General features: G+C 35.0%; 1 protein-coding gene across 2 annotated transcripts; it reads right to left on the bottom strand.

The window, feature by feature from the left end:
• Nucleotides 1–121: 121 nt before the first annotated feature.
• Nucleotides 122–25,710, bottom strand: LOC129283287 (protein henna-like). 2 transcript variants are annotated; one of them, XR_010296577.1, is made up of 13 exons: nt 25,296–25,649; nt 17,349–17,496; nt 16,678–16,766; nt 16,162–16,229; nt 15,251–15,447; nt 14,338–14,473; nt 13,369–13,438; nt 12,354–12,410; nt 11,255–11,350; nt 10,826–10,959; nt 9,551–9,667; nt 1,361–2,367; nt 122–749 (listed from the first exon to the last, which is right to left on the bottom strand). XR_010296577.1 is itself a non-coding variant. In XM_064113773.1 (12 exons), the coding sequence occupies exons 1-11, from the start codon at nt 25,338–25,340 to the stop codon at nt 9,559–9,561; spliced, it is 1,149 nt and encodes a 382-aa protein (XP_063969843.1). In that variant the 5' UTR covers nt 25,341–25,710; the 3' UTR covers nt 122–2,367; nt 9,551–9,558. The 2 variants fall into 2 exon arrangements, 1 of the variants encoding a protein (XP_063969843.1); XM_064113773.1 differs by having other exon boundaries at nt 122–2,367; nt 25,296–25,710.
• Between the last annotated feature and the right edge of the window lie 578 nt (nt 25,711–26,288).

The following is a 26,288-nucleotide window of genomic DNA, read 5'->3' on the forward strand; positions in this document are numbered from 1 at the left end:
TCTTTTTACTCCATAAAACTAAACGAGCGAAGCAATCAAGAGATGAATAAACCAATAATCACTCATCCAGTAATTCAGAGGGGGGGGGGGGGGGGAAACCCAACAAAGCAACAAACAATCATTCAATGCAAAGAAATGCTTCTTTAATCGGGTTTAAGTTCTTAATTACAATGTTACAACACTACCTGTTCATACACATGTTATTTAGTAATATAGGCTATTACTAGTACTCTATGGCAAAACCAAATGAAGGGGAACAAAAACATTAGAAAGAAAGAAAGTCATTAGAAAGAAAGAAAGAAAGAAAGATAGATAGATAGATAGATAGAAAGAAAAATAAAATAGAAATAAAGGAAGGAAGGAAGGAAGAAAGAAAGAAAAAAAAAAGACAAATTGAAAGCGAACATGAAACACGACATTTATCATATTTTCAAGACACGATTTATCTCGATCAGTTGCAAAATGCATACTATTGCATTGACGTTACACCAAATTATCATTTTTTGTCCCTTTTGTTTCTTGCTTCTCGTTTTTATTTTTATCATTCATTTTCTGCTCGTGCTGCGTACTTACGGCCATTATAATTATTAACATCATATTAAACAGTGAACAAAGTGGTGACAAAACAGAAAACTATCGGCCTAAGACTTAGTTAGGGCCCCCGGAAAAAACACAAAAAACATTGCATTGCGGAAAATCTGTCCTCCGTTACCGCATTTGTCAAAGAGCAATTTACAGTTAAAGGACAAGTCCACCCCAACAAAAATTTGATTCGAATAAAAAGAGAAAAATCCAACAAGCATAACACTGAAAATTTCATCAAAATCGGATGTTAAATAAGAAAGTTATGACATTTTAAAGTTTTGCTTAATTTCACAAAACAGTTATATTCACATCCTTGTCGGTATGCAAATGAGGAGACTGATGACATCACTCACTCACTATTTCTTTTGTATTTTATTATGTGAAATATGAAATATTCAAATTTTCTCCCTGTTGTGTGAAATAACGATTAATTCCTCCCTGAACATGTGCAATTAGCATTTTTTAATGCTATATGGTTCAATCAAGTTGGTCCTTATTGTCTAATCTGTAAAAAATGAAATATTGTATAATTCAAACAATATAAAACAAAAGAAATAGTGAGTGATGGACATCATCGACTGACTCACCTAGTTGTGCATATCACTGTTTTGTGAAATTAAGCAAAACTTTAAAATGTCATAACTTTCTTATTTTACATCCGATTTTGATGAAATTTTCAGTGTTATGCTTGTTGGATTTTTCTCTTTTTATTCAAATCAACTTTTTGTTGGGTGGATTTGTCCTTTAAAGGGGAAGTTGCCCCTGAGAAAAAAATTGTTAATAGGATTTTATTTTGTTTTTTATGTGACGTCATATGCGAGCAGCTTCCCATATATAGGCGTATCGTCAATAAAAAAATAAACGAAATGTCATTTTCTAAAAAATGAAGATTTTTTTTCTACCTTCAGTTTATCAACGACAGACTATTTTCACACTATCAAACATTTAACTTATGCACCTTATATTACACAACATAAAGGGCCGCTGCTGCTTGTGAAGATGTCACAAATCAGACACATTCTTATGACTTTTTAAATCTTTGATGGATTTTCCTCAAAGCATTATGAATAACTTTATTTTTTGGTATATTTGCAACAAACAAAAACTTTTCGTCAAAATGAACCTGCCCTTTAAAGATTATGATAAATTGACAGTTATAAACAAACGAATACATATAAATGCATTTAAAATAGAATGAGAAGAAAATATATATAATAAATGATTTCAAGATCATAACTTTGAGTAAATTATATATTCTGTAACTATAAGCTGAAATATGCAATTGAATGATCATTATATCCCATAAAGGGGCGGCGCAAGAGGGTGGGGATAGCCACCCCTTGTTACTTTCCAAACGATCATAATAGGCGAATGGGGGGGGGGGGGAGGGAGGAAGTAGGACAAACATGAAAATGGTTGTGGATCCCACCCCAATCTATACCTGGGTACCACCGGCCCTTTACGCTTTGGGTTGTTATTACACTGTAATAACGCTGGCCAAAATTTGTTTAACTTGAAACAAGTTGTTTAAACTTAAAAAAATACATATTTAAAAAGAGAAAACAATTGTTCTTAGAGTGACGGACTTTAAAAATGTGGTTGAAATTCAAAAACATGGTTTTACAGTGCATGCATCTTTGTAAACTACAAAAGACAAACATCGAAACGTTTATTAATATTTTTTTTAAATCCGGTGGTCTACTGTTGTCAATTCCAGTTACCATAGTTACTGCAGTGAAGATTACGCTGTTCTCAAATTCATGTAGTTGATACACCATTTAGCTGTTGAATTAAAAACATTAAAATCAGTAACTACAATGAACATTCCGGGAAAATGCACCGCGATGTTCATGTTTAATTGGTTTGCTCAGTAATGGATAAACATGCATGTTTAAACGCAAGCCCCCTTTTCATCTAATATTGATTGTGTATACAGAATCCAATTAAGGTAGTGAAGATCATCAATATACATGGCCGTTCTCACGGGCCCGGGGGGGGGGGGAGGTGGCAGGTGGCAGGTGGAGGAGCCCGCCCCTTGACATTTTGAAAACTTATATCTTTTACTGAAAATTTTTCATTTAATTCATTAAATGGGAACACGGAATCTAAAAATTTCACTTTTTTTTTCTAAAGACATTTTTATGCTTAAAGTTGCCCCCCTTCCTCAGAAGGGGGGCTATGCCTCTACCTCGTAATCATTTTTGCATAGATCGAATTACAATACACGTGCCTGGTATTCCCTATTTACCATTTGAGTAACATGATTAAAAATAGATTCCCAAGCATGATTGCAATTATCCAAATATTTTCTTTTCATAGAAGCCTCAAACTCCGGCAAGGGCAACGAGATGGAACTGGACTAAAGTTTTTTTTTTTCAGTATGATTAATGTCAATGTAGAAAAAAGGATTATGTCAGCAATATTCATTTTGTGATCAAATCTTTGTAGATTTTTTTTGGGTAAAATAACCATTGCTGGTCTTCTTTATTCATCAAACAAAATGTATTCACAGTGCTAACATTTGCCTCCATTTCTGGAGGGAAATTCATGGTTTTCTGGATTTCACATTTTCTTCTATCTGTAAACGATATCTTAATAGGTAAAACAAAATATTTTTCCTTTTAGATTCTTTTCCAGCGAAACATTTATAAATGGTATATAAAGCATAATTCAAAACATCATTTTTTTCTTTTGATCTAAATGAAATTCCTGATAATATATGACATGGCTGGAAATGAAAATTTGGCAAAATATATTTTTGTACATTTTCTTCAACTTTTTTCCAAAATATTATCAATATGTTACAAGAGAAAAACATATGACTGCAATCACCTTTTTTATCACAGTAAAACATTGGTCATTTTCTTTTAATTTCCATTTAAAAAGGTTAGCTGGTGTTGCCAAAATATTATACATGAACTTAAAATTAAAATTGACCAGTACATTGTCCTTAAAGGAGAATGAAACTCTTGGAGCAAGTTAGCTTTTGTGAAAGCAGAAAAATCAAAGAATAAGATCAACAAAACTTTGAGTAAAATAGGACTATCAATAAAAGAGTTATGAGCATTTGAATGTCGAGATCACTAATGCTATGGAGATCCTCCCATTGGCAATGCGACCAAGATCTGTGATGTCACACACGTACAACTCTCCCATTTGGACACTGAAAATATACCCCAAAACATCTCTTTTTGCTCATTCTAATCATATGACAAACGATTCATCAATGATATAATGTTGTGAAACCTCTGTACTTGTCATCTCATAAAGAGAACACCTCACCTTGTGATAGACTCTATAAAAGTGAGAATATAAGTGAAATAAGTATTAAAGTAATGAAGGAGTTGTACGTGTGTGATATCACAGATCTTGGTCGCATTGCCGTTAGGAGGATCTACATGGCACTAGTGATCTCAATATTCGAATGCTCATAACTTTCTTATTATTCATTCAATCTTCCTCAAACTTTCAACAATATGTTTCTTTGATTTTTCTCTTTGATATGGATTCAGCTGGTTTCAAGGGTTTCATTCTCCTTTAACAAACTTAAACTTAAATAACCAAACATATTCTGTCCAAATTGGTAAACAGTCAAATACTAAGCTATAACACCAAAATTCATCTGCTCTAGATTCTTCGGTTTTTACTTGGATCAATTCATAATATATTGTCAATTTACTTAATGAAATAATACTATCAACCAATCTAATATCATTATATACATTAACATTGGATCTAAATTCCGAATACTTCTTTTGTAATAAACTTGTATTAGAAAAAAGAGACACGTTGCCACATAACTGAATAGCCTGTCGTATACGAGCATACTGACTGTACCACCTTCCATCCTTAACTACTATTTTAGCGCTAATCTTATCTGTAGGTAGAAAACCCTTATCATCCATTAAATCCCCCACAAACAAAATATCAGAGTTTATCCAATTCATATAAAATAACATTTTCCCTTTGTATAAGATATCTTTATTTAGCCAAATCATTTCTTTGTGATGATTATGCTGTATATCTGCTTGAATATTTCTTGAATAGCTTTTTAATAAGAAAAAACGTTGATATCAAGTTATAATAGAAATAAGGCATTCTGTTTTCCAAAAAACATTTGTTTTTTAATATTATATTTACAATTTATAATAACTTTTATACCACCCAGTTGCTGAAACCAGTAATCAAACATACATTTTCATCCAGGTTTAACTCATTACTCAAATATTTACAAAGCCAAAATAAATTCAACGACGCAACTTTTATTTCAACATCTAACATATTTAGGCCACCTTCCTCTATAATTGTGCTTACTATATACATTAGTCCGTTTAACCTTTGCGGGTCGTCCTTTCCATAAGAAATTAAAAAATAATTTATCGAGCTCCTTTACTATTTCTTTAGGACAAGAAAGAACTTGTGTTGTATAAATTATTTTCGACATAATCAACGATTTTAATATTAAAATTTTGCCTCTTAACGTAAGGTTTCTCTGTTTCCATATTTGTAACAACTGTTTAATTTTAATATTCTTTGTTCAGACCCACCAATTCATTTCTAAACTTAAATGCTTCTTTTTGCAAAAATAAATACCAAGAGACTTAACATAAACGTCCTCCCATTATATATTTCCAATATTATTTGTCGGATTGTTGTTTCCCAGCCAAATAGATTTTGTTTTGTTTTCATTTAAATGAATTCCAGAATATGTTTCAAAGTTTCTAATGATATAAATAGCTGTATTGCCTGATATAACTGTCCTAACAAATAATGTCATATCATCTGCTAACTGCAGTATCTTAAAAGTATTCTTATTTTCATGTTTGTAACCAATACTCAAACCTATGTTATTATTATTTTGTCTTATCTGATTTGCAAGGGTTTCAATGCAAAGTATAAATATTAATGCGGATAAAGGACAGCCCTGTCTTATACCCCGCGATGGGTTTATATATCTTGTTAACCATCCATTCGTTAATATATTAAGATGGGGATCATTATATATAACTGAAATCCATTTCCTATAAAACTATCTTTAAAACCATAAACATCTTTAAACAAGCATCAATAAACTTCCATTCCAACGTATCGAACGCTTTCTGAAAATCGGCAAATATAATTGTACCATCGGTTTTGTTAAAAATGCTATAATCTATAACATCCTGGATTATTCTGGCATTATAAATACCACTCCCGCCCTTGATATAACCTACTTGGTCTTCATTAATTAAATGGTTAAAACCTTTTGGAGTCTGTTTGATAGTACTGTAGCAAGTATTTTGTAATCAGTATTAAGTAATGTAGTTGGTCGCCAGTTACCTAATTCCATCGAGTCTCCACCTTTAAATAACAAATTTACAACACCCTTTCTCTGCAAAAAAACTAAGCTTACCTTTGCTATAACCTTCATTTAAACTATTTACAACAAGATCTTGTATATCAACCCAAAATTCCCTAAAAAACTCTACTGTTAATCCGTCGATACCGGGTGTTTTATTGAGACTCATTCCCTTTAACGCATTTGTGGCATCTTTAATTGAGATCAGTCCCTCGCATTCTCCGGCTTCACTACCACATAAATGAGGATGATTTATTTCTTAAAGATACGCTTCGATCAACAACAGATCGGGATTTTGTGTTGTGTATAATGGGTGCGTTTATCCGCCACTTTTTCACCCTAGAATCATGATCTGAATCATGATTCAAATCACGATTCTGCAGAATCACGATTGCGTTTAGTCGAAATTGAATATAATCATGATTAGAATCACAAACATGAACTACGAAAAAAGGGGCGTTTGGAAAGACGTTTCTACAGAATCACGTATGAAAATGTTCGAATAAACGATATCGTGATTTGAATCATGATTATATGACCTCACTGTGTCGGGCTACTTTCGGTTTGACTCTTGCCAAGCTCAAGGCTCTCTATATGCTCATTGTATGTACATGGTTACTCTGCATGCATTTCTTGTCATCTCCAAGTTCTGTGTTGGTCATTGCATCGTCCACTACTTTTCATTTTTTGGTCATGTCTTCAACTTCAAGTTCTAGTGAATGAATTAACTGGACAGACAATGATCTCAGTTGTTGTTGAGTATATAGTGTTAATATTAAATTGGATCTACGCTGAAATTCACTTCCGAACACCATTTTGGATAAACTAACAAGATTAATAGAAGCATATGGACCCTATAGAAGTAAACAAAATTAGGTATAGACTGAATTCTGGAAGCAAAAGATTTTTCGAGAGCCGAAACACGTGCGAAAAACTTCCTCTGTCAAACTGCGCACTAGTGATGCGCACTGGATTGGCCCGAATCTGAGGAGAAACAGCATTGTAATGAAGGTCGTCTAAACGCTGATTCTGTGACATCGTGATTCATGTTTGTGTTTTGAATCATGATTCAAATCATGATTCAAATCATGATTCTGGCTTGAGGTCGCATAAACGCAGCCTATGAAGAATAAAACTTTTCTACTGACTTCATAATAGAGTTACTACTTTCTTTCCTATCGTTATCCCTGATATATATTTTTTTGTACTATTCCTATGTTCTAAATTTAAAAAGTATGAAATATTGCTCTCACTTTCTTTAAAATGTGTAACTCTAGACCTAACTTTTGCACCATAGCATTGCTTTTTGTAATACATATTAACCTTTCTTTTAACACTAATCATCCGTTCTTCTATCTCCGAATTACCTGCATAAAGTTGCACATGTAAACATTCTAATTCTTTTTCCAATGAAATTAATTCTTCCTTCTCGGCTTTCCTAAGCTTCTTAGCAAAAGATATAGTAACTATAATCTTTAATTCTCAACCTACATAGGTCCCAAATATAATGAGGATCACATTCTGCTTTAAATTCATTTTAGTATGAGTGATAACATTAATGACACCAGTTTTATAATCGCCGTTTTTCAGGAGTGAGTAATTCATTTTCCAGTATGAAGAGCCACGGGCAGCATTACGTGATAAATGTATTGTCATAATAATAGCACAATGGTCTGGACACATTGAGACCGGTTTAATGGACATATTATAAATGTAATCCACAAACTCATTTTGAACTAGCCAGTAATCTATCCTCGATGACATATTCAGATACATGGCGTAATTTCCTTCAGCAAGAAATTTATCCACACTGTGCTGCACTCAACCCAGGTGAGATGAATGGGTACCCGGTAGGAAGAAATTCCTTGAATGCTTTGAGCGCCTAGGCAGCCCAGCTAAAGCCGGGGTAATAATAATAGCAGGACCCGCTGGGAGAACAGTTTTCGGAACTGAAGCGGCTTCCCTGGGTAAATATACCTGTATTATTATTATTATTATTATACTTCTATAGGTATATTGTTTTTTGTTTTTGTTAATTTTTTCTCCATACATCAACCATCTTAAATTGTTTAACAAATTGCATATATCCATTTGGTTTCTTATATATTGTTTTATTACCTATCACGTCAATACTTGGATCGTTAACACAATTAAAATCACATCCTATGATTAAAACATGTAAACCAGTAGTCTTACAATCATAATTACTCATAATCTTTTCCAACTTTAAGAAAAAATATTCTTTATTCTTCTTCTCTGTCGGAGCATAAATATTAACCAAAAATACATTTTTGTCATTTAGTTTAGTATCTGTAATCAAAATCCTTCCGTCGTCTGATGAGTAAATCAAATTAACAGGTATTTGGGTATTCTTTTTCACTATTTTTTTTTGCATAGATCGAATTACAATACACGTGCCTGGTATTCCCTATTTACCATTTTGAGTAACATGATTAAACATAGATTCCCAAGAATGATTGCAATTATCCAAATATTTTCTTTTCATAGACATGATAGAAGCCTCAAACTCCGGCAAGGGCAACGAGATGGAACTGGACGAAATGTCAATGTAGCGAAAAGGATTATGTCAGCAATATTCATTTTGTGATCAAATCATTTGCAGATAACGATTGTATGTGTGGGGGATCCCCCACCACCAATAGAATAAGTTGTAAAGTAGCCCGATTATCAAGAGCGACCAAAATATCAAGAAATCACCGCGCATCGTAAAAGGAGACAATGACGACAATTGCAAAAAAGCAAGAATGATTTCTATAACCAGCATCAGAAGAAGACCCCACCCACTCCAGCCATTTAATTTGATTGTTATGAAATAATGACCCTAATCCTTATCTCATGCAGTCCTCATAATATAGCTGTATATGCAAATGCCCCACAATTCGGCTTGGCCGCCATGATGTATGATTTTTATCAAATAAACCATTTATCTATCTAAAACTATCTATCTATCTAAAACTATCTATCTATCTATCTATCTATCTATCTATCTATCTATCTATCTATCTATCTATCTATCTATCTATCTATCTATCTATCTATCTATCTATCTATCTATCTATATTTATCTACAATCTATCTATCGAAAAGTCGGTAATCTTTCTCAATACATTATCTGTTTATTTTTAAGCAGCTCTTGTCAGTCATTAATTGTTGAATCTTTTCCTTACTCCATCCATGCTGAAAATAGGGGTGACACGACATTTGCTCCGGCGTCAATTGCTACAGGCTTTATTTCATCTAAGATATAGGGTTGGGGTTAGCGTTGCAATAAGGGTACTAGTTTTAGGCTTAGGTTGGGGTATAGCGTTAAATCCACTGAAATTCGCCGGAGCAAATGTCATGGAGCCGTAAGAGGCGGTGTTCGCAGAACAGTGGGAGGGAGGGGGGGGGGGGGTGGAAATTCAGCCAAAAATAAAAAATATACACAGAAACGTAAAAATGACCATTTGATTGTGTTTTTCATGGTCAGCCCCCGCCCCATTTTTTCATAACCGTTCCACAGCCCCTGAAAGGCATGAATTTCTAATAACAATTTGTAATTGTGCGTTTACTTGCGCAATGTCTAGCCGTATATATATAAAAAAGAACATAAAAACATACACGTACCTCTGTTGTCAATGATCCTTGTCTTGATTGTTGCCATCATGATCCAATATCTTTATAGCTTGTGTTTGCGGGTCGTAATGGACAGAAAAAGGCCTTTTAATACCTTTAGACCAGGCCCTATACATTCGGAGAGAGTATGACAGAGGATGGGGGGGGGGGGGGGTGAGAAGAGGGACGGGATGGAGGTAAAGAGGGTGAGGGGATACATAATTTTATTCATCTTCCAAAAATCCAGACTGATACCATAAGAAATATATTTTGCTGAAAATTAAAATTTACTTGAGAAGGAGACATGGCCAGTTATGAATCTGAGAAGGGCAATGAAGTTGACAAACAATACTTTTATTAAAAAAATTGTCAAGGCAAACTTGGAATTATGGATTGTATTGCATCGAATGAGGGAGTCATTTTCAAAGCCTGTCCAGAAGGAAAAAATAATGGAATTAGAGATGAATGAAATGCTGCCATCTTCAGATCAAAACAGGAAAGCCCATCATGCGCTCTTTCTATGTCAACTTTCCAATGTATTTGCCCCTTCAAACATGCCCTACTGCTCGATCTCAACCTTGATCGCTCCTCCCTCTCGTGGTAGGCACTATATATTTTTGTTGTTTACTTTTTTTCCCCAGCTTTTTTTATAGGGAATGGGCAAGACAACATCCCAATTAAAAAAAAACCCAGGGGAATTAATGCACAGCTACACGACTATAAATAACCCTCTCCTTTTTTACCCTTTCTTATTTTCTTCCTTTACTTATTGCTCTTTTCCCTTTATACCTCGCTCCAACTCGATCCTTTTTACGAAAGATACGATTGTCCTTCCGTTACAGATCGCGACAATTTTTGGACCATTAAAAAAGGTTCTACGATCAATACGACGTGCTACGACTGATCTGATACGATCTGACAAGATCAATACGATTACTCCACGATTAAGTAGGCCTATGCTGTTTGAATCGTGGCGCAAATCATGGCAGTGCAGGGAACTAAATATAACCTAATAATCCAATAATATATAATACGGGGTGTCACTACTTCCCATACACATGCCAAAGCTGCGCCATCCCAACCCTTCATCCTCCTCCTCCTTCTCTTCATGTCCTCCTCCTTCTCCTCTTCCTCCTAATGCCCTGCTCCTCCCCCTACTCATCCGGCTCCACTTTATATCATCCTCCCCCTCCTCCCTTTCATCTTTCTTCATACCTCTATCTTTCCCTTCAATCTTTGCTTCATTATATTTTCCTCATTCACCATCATCTTTACCATTTTTTTTACCTGACTTTTTCCTTCGCATCTTCAAAGCTATCCGCCAGGTAGTATATGGGCTGGAATTTACAAACAGGATACTCGGTGGCTGTTGACCTCTCAGGGTCAAAACTTCGAATCTCAGGCTCATCAGTCAAACAATACTGAAATAAAAAAAAATATAAGTTTATTAATGACAAAATGACGGGACCAATAGGCCTATATATAATTGTTTGTATTAGAAAAAAATATTATAGAATATTATGAATGATTAAATTAATTAAATGCAAAAACATGAATTAATGAATTATAGATAAAAAAAAAAAATAAGTAAATTAATAAATAAATGAATAATCAAATAGATGAATAACCATATCAATCAAATCAACCATTGATAGATAAAAGAATCTATTTTTTTCCAACAAGAACACAAATGATACAGAAATAAAATAGGCCTACCACCAATTCACCGAAAGATGATAATAGCCCCGCTCCGTAGGCTTTCACCTGTCCATTCTGTCTGCACAGCCCGAATTCAAGAGTAAACCAAAGCAGCTGATGTTTTTTAACATATGAATAAAAAAAATACATGCTATAATAATTTGAAAAGGCAAATTGATACGCTTTAAAGACAAGTCTAATTGGCATTGAAAAAGGCTGCCGATGAATTGACTGTCCAATACTTAGCCTACAACATATAAAAAGAGAAAACACTGAAAGTATATGGGGGGGGGGCGTAACAACGGAAACCCCCACCCCCCTCCAGCATGCTGGCAAAAATAAAACAAAAATGACGGCGGTGAATTAAGGGGGAAGGAAGAGACACGTTGTGGGGGGAAAAGTACGGTTACACTTCGTAATTCCGAAGGTTCTTTATTCCGAAGGTTCGTAATTCCGAAACACGTAAATTGCCTATATACCTCGATGTTCGTTAATCCGAAAACGTAAAAGGGTTCGTTAATCCGAACATTTGTGGCGTTATTCCGAAGGTTCGTTATTCCGAAGGTTCGATAATCCGAAAACGAAATAAGGTTCGATGTTCAGAAGGCTCGTTATTCCGAAAACGAAATAAGGTTCGTTGTTCCGAAGGTTCGTTAGTCCGAAAACGAAATAAGGTTAGTTAATCATTTAGTTTTCGGACTAACGAACCTTCGGAATTACGAACCTCATTTCTTTTTCGGATTAACGAACCTTCGGAATAACAAACCTCATTTCGTTTTCGGACTAACGAACCTTCGGAATTACAAACCTTCGGAAATACGAACCTTTGGAATAACGAACCTTCGGAATATCCGGACCTTCGGACTAACGAAGCTTCGGAATTACGAATGTATGCGGAAAAGGTTAATAGTAAGCTAGCTAAAAATTATCACTTTTAAACACAATACGTAAAATTGTCATCTAGATAAGTCAACAGGATATAAAGAACATAATGAATATAATATATGGTTTATAAAAAGAATCGTGAAAAACAGAAATTTCGTTAACAACACCCACCACTCCACCCACCCCCCCCCCCAAAAAAGAACCTACAACACACCCAACAGTACATACTTACATTGGAGAGCTTGTCAATTTGCTCATCTGAAGCACCAAGTGATAGTAAACCAATTTCCTGAAATTGGTTTTAAAAAGGAAAAGAAAACTTAAAATGCTTAACATGTTATTTTCTCCTTCATCTATATTATCACAACTCTCCTCAATAGATCCTATACCCATCCTGCAAATCCGATGTACACTAGTCTTATTGCGTTTTGATAAAACAATTATTTGGAAAAGAGGAGATAGCACGGTGAAATAAAATCGAAACATCATTTCTATGTATATACATACTACTTCCCATCCAATCATAAAATACACGCCTAATACTACGTCTATGAGGCTAAATGAGACGAACCCTTTACATAATAATTTCGGTTCAAGCACAGTAATCCGAAGGATTTTTTTTCTTATTTTTTCTCGAAAATAAGGTTCGATATTCCGAAGGATCGTTATTTGGAAATGAATCAATGCTCTTCATTTAAAAGGTTTGACGATTCTAAGATGAACTAAGGTTTGTATAATCATTTTTTTTTTTCGAACTAACGAATCTCGTTTATTTTCGGGACTATCGAGCCTTTGGACTAAAGAAGCTAATTTTACTGTAGAAATAATTGGCTTGTGACGATCGTCTGCGTTCTCCGAAAAACGCATATTGATTATACCAGGAAAAACAACAACTCATCCTTTCAAGAAAAGTTAGCCCCCCCCCCAGCATGCCCAGTTTTCTCGAAATAGTGCGGCCACCCCCGCTCCTCCCTCGGTCCGCGAACGCAGACGATCGTCACAAGCCGAACTAACCTTTGGAATAAACTATCCAACTTTCTTTTCAGAATAAATTAACTTTCGGGATCGTGCCACAATATTTAGACAGCCGAACATTTTTTTCATATTCGGACATACAAAACATCTTGGTATAATCAATATGCGTGTTTCGGAAAACGAACCTTTGGAATAATGAACCTTCGCTATAATTAACATGATCCATATTATATCATGTAGAGTTAATAGTCAAGAACAAGAAGATAGCGAACCTGGGCAAATTGAGCAAACTCCGGATCAGCATAGAGTGGAACGTGTCCGAGTAGTTCATGGCAAACATCTCTGGAAATCAGATATAAAAATAATAAAAAAATAGCAATCAAGTCAACTCTATATATCAAAATCAAAACCGAAATTAAAAAATTTAATAAATAAATGCCAGAGGAAATATCCTTTTTAATGTGATATATATTTGCTTTAAAAAAATATAGTCCGATTAAAGTTCATACCGCATTATTTCTACCTCTCATTTTTTTTAGATGGGCGTGAATGACACTCAACTATAAACAGAAATGATGACGAAAAATGATGCCGAAGAGTATGGGTACTAAATAACAACCTTGGCGTACACCACTTATGGTCAAGAATAATTTACTTTGCGTTATTTCCTATCAGATACCACTACCATAATATCCCAGTTGGCACAAAACCTCTTTCATAACATTTTTCGAAAGTTTAGTCAGAATAGTTTCTCCCTCAATTGTAAATCCTTTAATAACATTAGTATAACATTCTATTCTTCATGTAACATTTTTTAATGATTAGTCTCAGATTTATGTTTAAGTTTGCACGTTTATGTTTTTCAAATGTAGTAAGGCTACCAAAAATATAAAACAGCAACATACATTTTAATAAAGTTTTAAAATATCATTGCTAAAAAAATTATTTCAGGAATATTCTATGATTTTTGTGAAAACTTGATTTTTCTTGCATTCAGGGGAGAGTTTCATAAAAGAACTTTTCAGACGTTTCATCCGACAATCCTATTTTATCCGACAGTTACCATAGTAACAGTGCCTCTCAGCCAATCAGAATCTAGGAAAGATGTCAGATCTGGCAACTTGTCGGACAAAAATGTTGATGAAATACTCACCAGATATAATTCCCTAACCTTTAGCTATTATACATTGTCATGATTTTTTATAATGTTTTGTCCTGACTGGGGTGCAATGCTTACTCACGGCTCTGGGGTATACATAGGCCTTGCATGATGCCGCATATACTGGGTGCTGTGATGAACACGAAAGGCGAGTCCAGCAAAGTAGTCTCTGGCTGTCAGATGACCACCACCAGGTCGGAGAGTAAACCCCGTTCTTTCTTTATGAACAGAGAGAGAGAGCGAGAGAGAGACAAGATGATAAAAAACTTTTTTTTTTCAAGAAAAAACAGTATACCCTGACTTGAATTCAATTTATTTCCAATGGGGTGGGTGCCGGACATATTAATATTGTTGAAAATCATTCAAAGTAGATGACTTTGTAAAGTTTTGAATTTGTGACACCATATGCTTATTGCAGACCTTAAACTCCGTCACCATGGTCACACCCGACCAGACTCATTCTTAACGACCATCTTTGGCGTGGGTGTTGATCACCATCACTTATTTGCTCGTTAACGTTTATTTCGTCTTATTTTTAGTTAAGCTATTTAAACTTTCAAACAATTGTTAAAACCTTTCAAACAACCAATTTATTTATAAGATTAAACATTAGCTGGTAGAGCAAGTCTTAAAAAACATGAACAACGCATTTGACAGAGTTTGGTTGGTAATTTACTGATTTACTCACTTTTTTTTTTTTTTTTTCCTTGGACAATGTTGGAAAGTGTCCCAAGGCAAAGTTTTGATCTGCTGCTGCCTAGGTTAGTACCTCGGCTCCTAACAGGTTCCAAGGGACGGTTTGAAAGTGGGAGGGGGGCTGACCATGCAAAAAATCACAATCAGATGGTAATTTTTACGTTTTTGTAAACGGTTTTTGGAAAAAGTGGGGAGGGGGGGGGGGGCCTGAAGCCAACTCAGCCCCCTCCCCCGTTTCCGGAGGCGCATGCGGGGCTCTGCCTACCCATCCCGGGACTCCATCCCTCAACACCACTCACCTTTCAGGTAGTTCGATACATCTTCTAACTGGGGGACGCTGTCCGGTTGGTATATGGAGTTCTCGATGAGAAGAGAAAAATTATTGACGAATTCTTGGCAAGCACAATCCTTGTAGAGTTCACATAGCTTGGTGAAGACTTTCGTCCATGTCTCCTTCTCGGATGTGGTGTATGAAACTCTCGGTATACGATCACCACTGATACAGAAAACAAATAAAGGTATACAATATGTTATAAATCGATCACTTGGATTTGCTCCAGCTGGCCGTTACTATTTTGTTTTCTTCTAAATTAATGGGATGGGCATAAGCCCTCTTGACTGTATTTTCTTGGAGATCCTGGATGGAAAATTAAAGATAATTATATGAAATAATTACGAAACATGTTAAATATTCCAAAATACATGATAGAGTCAGAGGTACATAGATTCAGAATCTAAACAGCAAAATATATATTACGAATACATTTGTTTTTTTATATTTTTTTGCTTAGCCAGACGACATAATTCTATGTAAATACGTTTGACAAGGTCTTGCATATACGACTTTGCCTTTTCACATTTCAAATTACTTGCATAAAAAAACATATATCAACGATAAACGTCTCAGGCGGCGCCAAGGTAAATTAACCACAACTGGGATGGCAAGGTGACGTAATTGACTTAATTCTTTTCTCAGTGAACATTTTAGGGGTATGCCTTTATCATATATAGTTCTAAATAAATCTAAATCTAAATCTAAATACACCTACTTCTTTCTCCCTCTCCCTCTTTCTCTCTCTCCATCCCTCTCTTCCTTCTCTTCCCACTTTCTCATCATTTTCTTACAAGTTGGTCACTTTTGAAGGAATAAGGGGTCATCGCCCCCCCCCTTTTGTCTGGTCCAACCCCTTGACTAAGATTTCTTACTTACTGGCGGTACTCATAGGCCATGTCAGCGATCTCGTTTCTTCGTCGTCTATACACTGGATCGGAAAATCCCTTTATGAGACGAAGATATAAAAATAATGATGATTTACCTGACATGAAATAAATTATGTTGAAAAAGCATGCTGTATATTATAAAGATGAAGCCCTAAATATATTCTGTCGAAAGAATAATTACTTAGGGGGCGGGGACCTACTTCAAACGTGAAAATATGTAAGGGCCGGAATTGCTAAATCCCCTGGCCCACAGGCTGCAGCGCATGGAAATACAAACCACTCCATTAATAACTCAAATGTTTAAAAATATGAATACATGTGATTATAATTGATTAAAAATTCCTCGTGTTCAAGATTCTTTATACCCTTATGAAAATATTGACTATTTCGTGAAACAAGAATTAAACAGACTATACATTAAAGCTTGAAAGCACTATTTAATATACATTTGCAGTCGTTGTACGATTTTAATCAGTAGTTGTTTCATTATTATTTTTTTACTTACTGGGTGATCCGACTGGAGATCTACTTCTGCATTCAAATTGTGATTTGTAATTTCATCTAACTCCTTCATCCTCCTGGGAAACCAAGGAACTTAAGGGAGAGAAAAAAAACATATCTTTGTTTTTACAAGCTGAAGTAGTACGTTAAACTATAGAAATCTAGTTTTCTAGTATAATGTTCTAGTCTTTTTAAGAAGTATCCTCAAATCTTATCATTGAAATTGCATGCCTAATGACAAGGCGAAGACCTTGCACATTTACGTTATACATATTGTTCTATTTTTATTATCATTATAGTTAGCATCATTATATCATAACCATTATCATCATCATCATTGTATCATAACCATTACCGCCACCACCACCACCACCATCATCATCATCATCACCATCAACATCAACATTATCATCCTCATCCTCATCATCATCATCATCACCACCACCATCATCATCATCATCATAACCACCATCATCATCATCATCATCATCACCATCATCATCACCACATCATTATCATCATTATCATCATCATCATCATCATCATCACCCCCACCACCACCACCACCATCATCATCATCATCATCATCATCATTAATACCATCACCGTCACCGTCATCGCGATTCTTACAATTTATCGAAAGTTCATATAGATTCTTTAGATATTTCATCATACCTGTTGTTTTGTAGTCTTTACACCTTGGATCCACCTCTAGGGCCTGGTCCCGATAGCCCAAGTCTGTCATCTCACCAATGTTTGAGGATTGGCCATTCGTCACCGAGAGCTCATCAAGATCTCCAGAGTCCTCATCTGCGCACCTAACCTAAAGGTCAGCATCAGTAGAAATTTGCATACATTTTAAAACGGTTAAAAATGCATTTGCTTCTTGAAATCGTGATCGGCATGCATGGCATTACGCAGCAGGGGGGGGGGGGGTAGTTGCCCCCATAAATATGGAAAACTTACTCCTTTTATTACTGAAAATTTTCACCAAATATCACACAAAGTGAGCATGAAATTTTTCAATGACACTTTAGAGGGGAAAAAAGCGGCCCATGATGCGCTCGGTCGCTTTACTCCATCCCTCGCCTTCGATTTTTTTTTCACATGTTTTGCTCCCACATGAAAAAAAAATGCGTACGGCCAGTGGGACCGACGAAGCGGTATATAACAAGGGGCGCATATTTCGGAGTCACTTCAGAAGGTGATGCGCAAAAAGGCAAAGGATGAAAGGGGGGGGGGCACAGATGATTTAATATAAATGAAAGAAGAACAATCATCAAATTCCCATCCATTTGAGGGGGAACTAAAGTTATAATAATCACTGCAATGACGCCAGAAGTTAAAAAAGGGCATGATTATTTCCTTTTCAAAATGTCGAAATGTTTGGCGATATCGGAGCCCCCCCCCCCCGCGCACTGCATAACACATCCATAATTCAAAACTAAGTTAAGCCATTTTGAGCTTTTGGCTTCTATCGATTAAAAAAAAACACGTCTCGGTGTACTGTTTCTTAACAAAATTGCACACTTTCACAACAGGATAGGGGCCTACCTGATCATGCTGATAGTAATTCATTGTGACAAAAATTCGTGGCGATTTTATTTTTGTTTGATCGCTGTAGGAGGTGGGGGGGGGGGTCACTTTAACATAGGCTGCTGTACAAAAAAAAAAACAAGGGGGGGGGGGAGCTGACACCAATCCCCTTAACCTCTGAAATCACCGTCCATGATGCTTTTTCAAACTATCGATTTTACTTTGACGGCGGAAAACTGTTATAAAATAATGAGCAAAATATTTCTATTGATATCGATCGGTTGTTGCCGAATTATGTGAATTGTGCATGTACACGGACACTTCGAATATGATATAATAGAAAAATGCATGGCAATTTAAAGAAATTTTTGGAAAATATTATAATTCCAATTCTTGGTTAAGTAAATAAAATTGGTATTTTTAATGACATTGCATTATATTTCCCCCATTTTTCTTCCCCATTTCTACCAGTAATTCTACCTCTACCAACCATTTCTACCTGTTTGAATGTCTAATTTTTGTTGAGGAATTCAGATCACCATTAACAGTTCTCATTTTTATATTTTATCATAATCATGTCGAGATATAATAATGTAATGCAGCTTTAAGGCTGGCAATCTTGATATTTCCTTTAAGATTTTATGGCTGCCAAATTCTATAACAATGCCAACTGGTATTTTGAATTGCTATGTCTTAAGATGTTTTTTATCTAAACTTGTAGTGTCAGATGACCAAGCATATATCGTGCATATTGGAAATTGTTGTAGTGGAAATTGAAAGGCTAAAAGCACTTATATCTAATATCATCCCAATAAAACATCCATGATGCCCTATTCTCTATTATCCTTTCCAGATCTCAATATATCACTTTGTGAGGCATTTTGAGTCTTATCTGACTTTATCAAGCTTATATTATCTCAATATCTCATCTTAGCTTACCTTACCATAATTTATTTTATATATCTTATCTTACAAAGTTGTATCTTATCTCATCTCATCGCATCGTATCTATTCTTGTCTTATCTTATCGTATCTAATCTTATCTCATATTATCGTATGTATGTTCACTAAAACGATCGCCATTTTCTGCAACAGTAATATGAATTTGAAGTACAATATTAAGATTAATTTTAGTTAAAATTATTGTTTAAACTATGATAATGACATTATTTGGGGCTAACCTCGATTGGCATCTTGCTATTATGTTAGCTCCAATTACCAAATGTTTTGTTTATATGTGATGTACTATTACAGGTAATTGTACCTGACAGTGATATTTGGTAATAAATTCAATTCAATTCAATTCAATCCAATTCAATATTGTGTTATGTTAGATTATCTTATCTTATCATATTTGATATCATGTTTTCTTATCTGATCTTACACGATTTATATTACTTTATAATACTATATATTATGTTTTGATAGAAATGGAATAAGGAATGGAATTGATCCATACCATATTATCTTACCAATCTTGTCTTAGGCTATGTTATGTTATCTTATCTCATCTATTAACTTATCCTATTTTGTTTCATTATTAACCTTGTATCCTATGTCATTTTCTCCATTTCTTATCTTGTATAGGGTGCGTTTATCCGCCACTTTTTTACCCTATAATCATGATTCGAATCATGATTCAAATCATGATTCTGCAGAATCACGATTGCGTTTAGTCGAAATTGAATATAATCATGATTAGAATCACAAACATGAACTACGAAAAAAGGGGCGTTTGGAAAGACGTTTCTGCAGAATCACGTACGAAAATGTTCGAATAAACGATATCGTGATTTGAATCATGATTATATGACCTCACTGTGTCGGGCTACGGCTTTCGGTTTGACTCTTGCCAAGCTCAAGGCTCTCTATGTGCTCATTGTATGTACATGATTACTCTGCATGCATTTCTTGTCATGTTCAAATTCTGTGTTGGTCTTCGCATCGTCCACTACTTTTCATTTTTTGGTCATGTCTTCAACTTCAAGTTCTAGTAAATGAATTAACTGGACAGACAATGATCTCAGTTGTTGTTGAGTATAGAGTGTCAATATTAAATTGGATCTACGCTGAAATTCACTTCCGAACACCATTTTGGATTAACTAACAAGATGAATAGAAGCATATGGACCCTATATGATAGAAGTAAACTTAGGTTGAATTCTGGAAGCAAAATATTTTTCGAGAGCCGAAACACGTGCGAAAAACTTCCTCTGTCAAACTGCGCACTAGTGATGCGCACTGGATTGGCCCGAATCTGAGGAGAAACAGCTTTGGAATGAAGGTCGTCTAAACGCTGATTCTGTGATATCGTGATTCATGTTTGTGTTTTGAATCATGATTCAAATCATGATTCAAATCATGATTCTGGCTTGAGGTCGCATAAACGCAGCCTTATACATATGTCACCTCAACTTTTATACCAGTCTTATCTTGGGTTGTGATCTGTTATCTTATCTCATCTGTTAACTTATCCTATCTTGTTTCATAATTATCTGTGTCTTATGTAATGTTTTCCCTTTCTTATCTTACATATTCTTATACTTTAACCTAACCGAATCTCATATGGAAGCCAGGTAAATATGGCAGAGGTAAAAATGGCAGAGGTAATAATGGCAGAGGTAAAAATGGCAGAGGTGAAAATGGCAGAGGTAAAAATGGCAGAAGTAAAAATGGCAGAGATAATAATGGCAGAGGTAAAAATGGCAGAGGTAAAAATGGCAGAGGTATAAATGGCAGAGGTAATAATGGCAGAGGTAGAAATGGCAGAGGTAAAAACGGCAGAGGTAAAAAGAGCAGAGGCATAAATGACAAGAAATGGAAGATGTGATAAAAGTGGCCGAGGTACACTATTAGAAAAAACAGTAGATTCTACAGAAGAAAAATTTAAAAACAGGTTTTACAGAAAAAAAAATAATTTTGTAAATTATAATAACAGGAGGATTTTCCACAATTTTTCTACAATTTTACAGAACCAATGTTTAAAAAAGGGGAAAACAGTTTTGTAAGGGTACACGCACAAAATACCAATATTCTGTAATTTTACACAAATGCATGTAAGATTACACAGTGCAGTAAGATTACAGGTGTTCTCCAGACTCTGTTGCAGGAATTTTTGATTTTTAAGTATAAATTTTCTCACAGTGTAAACAAATGGCGGAGTTGAAAATGGCAAAGGTAAAGATGGCAGAGGCAAAAATGAAAGAGATATGGGGTGCTGGTTTGTTAAAAAGCCGAGAAAAAAAAGTTTTTACTCCAAAATGAAAGGGGATTTGGTTAAGGGGGAAAATGACACAAATTTTTTTTTCAACTAAATGAAGTTCTTTTAGGTCAGAAAAAGAATTACAACAAAAATAATAAACAATTAGATAATAAACAATGTTTTTTCTTCTGTTTGAAAAATAACAGAGATTTGTATCAAATCTCTACATTTTAGCATATATACCAAGCTAATTACCAAGAGGGTGCTGCTTATGGTGTACAAAATCCCCAACAACACTTCCGCTTCCAAGGCTTATGACCATCAAGGCGTTTATAATTATCATATTGGATGCAGTGGTAAAGGTTCAGGGTCTTCTTTTATGCAAAGAATCTGAACCAGACGGCCCCCCCCCGATCGACCCCAAATTGGTTTACCAGTCAAAACAAGATTATTATTGATTATAATAATCAGTTACATATTCAGTGCCAAGCCTGGGAACGCATGCCTATTGTCATTCAAATATTTAGAAAGAATAGTAGACGACTTACAAATTAGGACATGATATTAAACCACAATCATTCGTGACAATTTCAACGTCTAAGCTTTCCCCGCTATGTTCTCTATGTTTTTCCCCGCCCCTAACCCTCTCTGTCTCTCCACCTCTCTTATGTCTACTCTTCCTCCTTTTTGCATCGGTAAACCTGGCAAAACTTTAGATATAGAAAAAAACAGCCAGACAAAAAGGAATTTATAAAATGATGAATGAGAATAGTGCAGTTTCATTTTGCTCCTGATAAATTGAATGAAAAAATATCTGTCGTTTGATTTCTTATTAAAAAGCGTTCACGGCACACCTCCAACGAATTCGTAAATAGCATTGTTAGGTCGATGAAGACATAATGATGATGAAATGCCTAACCGTGACATGCACTTCTTATTTAATGTATGTACATGCAGGGGCTTTTTGAAAATTCATTGAATGGGGGTTTAACCCTATCTAGGCCGGGGGGGGGGGGGGGGGGGGGCTCGGAGGCCCCCCCCTCAACGATTCGCGCATTTTTTTCGCCGCGCGGAATTTTATGACCGCGCTGCTCGCTGACTTTTTTACTTTCAAGTCTTGCGCAACTTTTGAGACCAATTTTGCGTCACCCGGGTACGTGGTTCCGGAATTACGCAACATTATGTAAGTGTATGTCAGACCAAAAATTGCTCAAAAACGTGATTTTGTGTACAAAGTAAATGCAAATTGTGTTTTCAACCAAAAATCATAAATGTATGATTATTTTTAGTTTTGCTGGTCTAAATGTATTTATTTTATGCTTTTTATTATCTCAGATTAGTCCCCAACAGATTTCATTGAAAAACAATGAAAAACAAAAGGTCAAAAAACAAAGAAATACATAAGAAATTGCAAAAAAAACCAATATAATATATAAGAAACTGATTTGATATAGCAATTTTGTTAATGTACACTTGCTAAGAACACCACAAAGAGTTTCTTTACCAAAAATTAGAACATTTGGAGCTTTATTTAGGGAGTTAGAGGAAAAAGTACGATTTCGCATACTAATTACGCATAAATGAGCATAATCACATAATAGCAATTCGCATGAAATAAATTACTATACAATTTTGTAGATTATGTCCCAGACAACCCGCGTGTCAATTTTCGGCGCAATCGCGCGGTCGACGGCCGAGATCTCAAGGGGGGGGGGGGGGCTGGTAGGCCCCCCGGCCATATGAACTCCCAAAATACCCCGGCCTAGATAGGGTTAAGACTGGTCATATTTTACCTAGAGCTGTCATTTTTACCTCTACCATTATAACCCCTGCCATTTTTATCTCTGCCATTATTACCTCTTCCATTTTTACCTCTGCCATTATTACCTCTACCATTATAACCCCTGCCACTTTATCTCTGCCATTATTACCTCTTCCATTTTTACCTCTGCCATTTTTACCTCTGCCATTATTACCTCTGCCATTTTTACCTCTGCCATTTTTTCCTCTGCCATTTTTACCTCTGCCATTATTACCTCTGCCACTTTTACACCGAGCCCTCATATGTAACCCCAACTTTAATGCCAATCTTATCTTAGATTGTGTTATGTCATCTTATCTCATCTGTTAACTTATCCTATCTTGTTTCATAATTATCATAGTGTCTTATGTAATTTTCCCCTTCCTTATCTCACATATTCCTATACTTTAACCTAACCGAATCTCATCTTATCTTATCTTAGGTTTTGTTATGTTATCTTATCTCATCCGTTAACTTATGATATCTTGTTTCATAATTATCATAGTGTCTCATGATTTCCCCCTTTCTCATCTTACATATTCTTGTACTTTAGCCTAACCAAATCTCATATGTTACGCCACCTTTTATACCAATCTTATCTTGGGCTATGTTATGTTATCTTATCTCATCTATTAACTTATCCTATTTTGTTTCGTAATTATCCTTGTGTTTTATGTAATTTTTTTTCCATTTTTTAATCTTACATATTCTTATACATATTTCACCTCACCTTTTTATACCAATCTTTTTTTAGATCGTGTTATGTTATATGTTCTCATCCGCCAACTTATGCTATCTTGTTTCAAAATTATCAGTGTCTTATGTAATTTATCCCTTTCTTATCTTACATATTCTTATACTTTAGCCTATTATTAACCGAATCTCATGTTACGCCACCTTTTATACCAATCTTATCTTAGGTTGTGTTATGTTATCTTATCTCATCTGTTAACTTACCTTATCTTGTTTCATAATTATCAATGTCTTATGTAATTTTTCCTTTTCTTATCTTACATATTCTTATACTTTAGCCTATTATTAACCAAATCTCATATGTTACCTCACCTTTTTATGCTAATCTTATCTTAGGTTGTGGTATGTTATTTTATCTCATCCGTTAACTTATTCTATCTTGTTCTATAATTATCAGTGTCTCATATCATTTTTTCCTTTACCTTACATATTCTTATACTTTAGCCTAACCAAATCACATATGTTACCTCACTTTTAACAATCTTATCTTAGGTTGTGTTATGTTATCTTATATCATCTGTTAACTTATGCTATCTTGTTTCATAATTTATCATAGTCTTAGCCTAAACAAATGTCATATGTTACTCACCTTTAACAATCTTATCTTAGGTTGTGTTATGTTATCTTATATCATCTGTTAACTTATCCTATCTTGTTTCATAATTATCAATGTCTTATGCAATTTATCCTTTCTTATCTTACATATTCTTATACTTTAGCCTAACCGAATGTCATATGTTACCTCACTGTTTATACCAATCTTATCTTAGGTTGTGATTTGTTATCGTATCTCATCCGTTAACTTATCCTATCTTGTTTCATAATCATCACAGTGTCTTGTCATTTTTCCCTTACTTATCTACATATTCTTATACTTTAGCTTAACTAATTATAATATGTCACCGCACCTACTATCTAATCTTACTTTAATATCCCATCTTATCCTGATAAGCTCTCTTAACGAAAAAAATAGTGAATTTTCACTTACATTGGAATAGTGCCGTCACTCAATTTAGATGGAATTAGAGTGGACACGCGAATATTACACATAAATCTTACTCTAAAAAGGGTGAAATTCACTCTGCAACAGAGGGAGTCACTTTTAATCTGTTGAATGTTATTAGCTTCATCCGAAGAGTAAATTATCCAATATATCTTTTAAGAGATCAATCTTATCTCATTTAATATTTAAAAGAAAAATCTTATCATATTTTATTTGTATTATCTTATCATTATGTTATCACTATCTTATTTTATCATATACATCTACAAAATGATACCAATGTTTTGACTCATGAATCTCAAATTTATTTTCCTTATGCCATCTTACCTTATCCGAGCATGCTGCCTTGCCTTCAGTCCTGCAAACATCCATTTCTTGATCCTAATTGAAGATAGATGTTGAACATATGTATTCTCCTCTCGGACCCTTTGAACACATTGTCATTGATAAGTTTATTTTCTCCTGTGTCTGACATTCACATATTTCCAATGGTGGATCAATATTACAAACGCGGTCTTGTAATAGAAAGAGTTGTGATCTAGTTTTTATGTCTGGGATGCTTGGGGGGAACTGAGTTGGATGCTTAATAACGTTGCCTTCAAAGTGGAATGTAACAAAATTCTTGGGGAGATTGTAAGATACTTTCCTGATCGAACAAGCGTGCAGTACTTCTTTTTTGACATCTTAGTGAACCAGTGAAGTAAAACTTCTTGAAAACCTATTTTGAAACCTCATTGAAATTACAATTCTTCAACATAAAGCCTTTAGCACTCCTTTCATTGTCCTTTTGGGGGCTAATGTGTTCACTAATCACAAGTCAGAATAAAACCAGAAGAGCTGTTTTCCCTATTCATACCGACTGTGCCATTCCAAAAAAGACCCTGATAATGGTTGGCCCATAGACTTGTACAGTGTAGTCAAATTCGACTTCCAAGATTTCTTTTTCCGACTTGGGCATGGGATCTAGCTATAATTATTGATGGACTCATGATTTACATTTCTTTTGTCGCAAGTTGAGTTAAAGCCAACCACGTACAGTTCTGTGATCGTTTGAGCCACTGGTGTTCGGATGGGGGGAGTGACTTTGAGGCTATGCCCCCCAAAAAGAAAGACAAAAAAGAGAAGGTTAAAAAAGCTGAATTATGTTCGCTCTCTCAGAGTAGATCTTTTCAACCTTTGCCCCATATCTGGCCCCTCAAGTCTTTTTAGCTCATTATGCCACTGCATGGTTTGGGCATTCCATAAAACAACGGTTTGAATTTCATCATGTTATCGGGACACTGGTATTATTCGTTGTGAAAACGAATGCACATGTACCAT

This window comes from Lytechinus pictus, chromosome 19, assembly GCF_037042905.1.
Source record: "Lytechinus pictus isolate F3 Inbred chromosome 19, Lp3.0, whole genome shotgun sequence".
Lineage (NCBI taxonomy): Eukaryota > Metazoa > Echinodermata > Echinoidea > Temnopleuroida > Toxopneustidae > Lytechinus > Lytechinus pictus.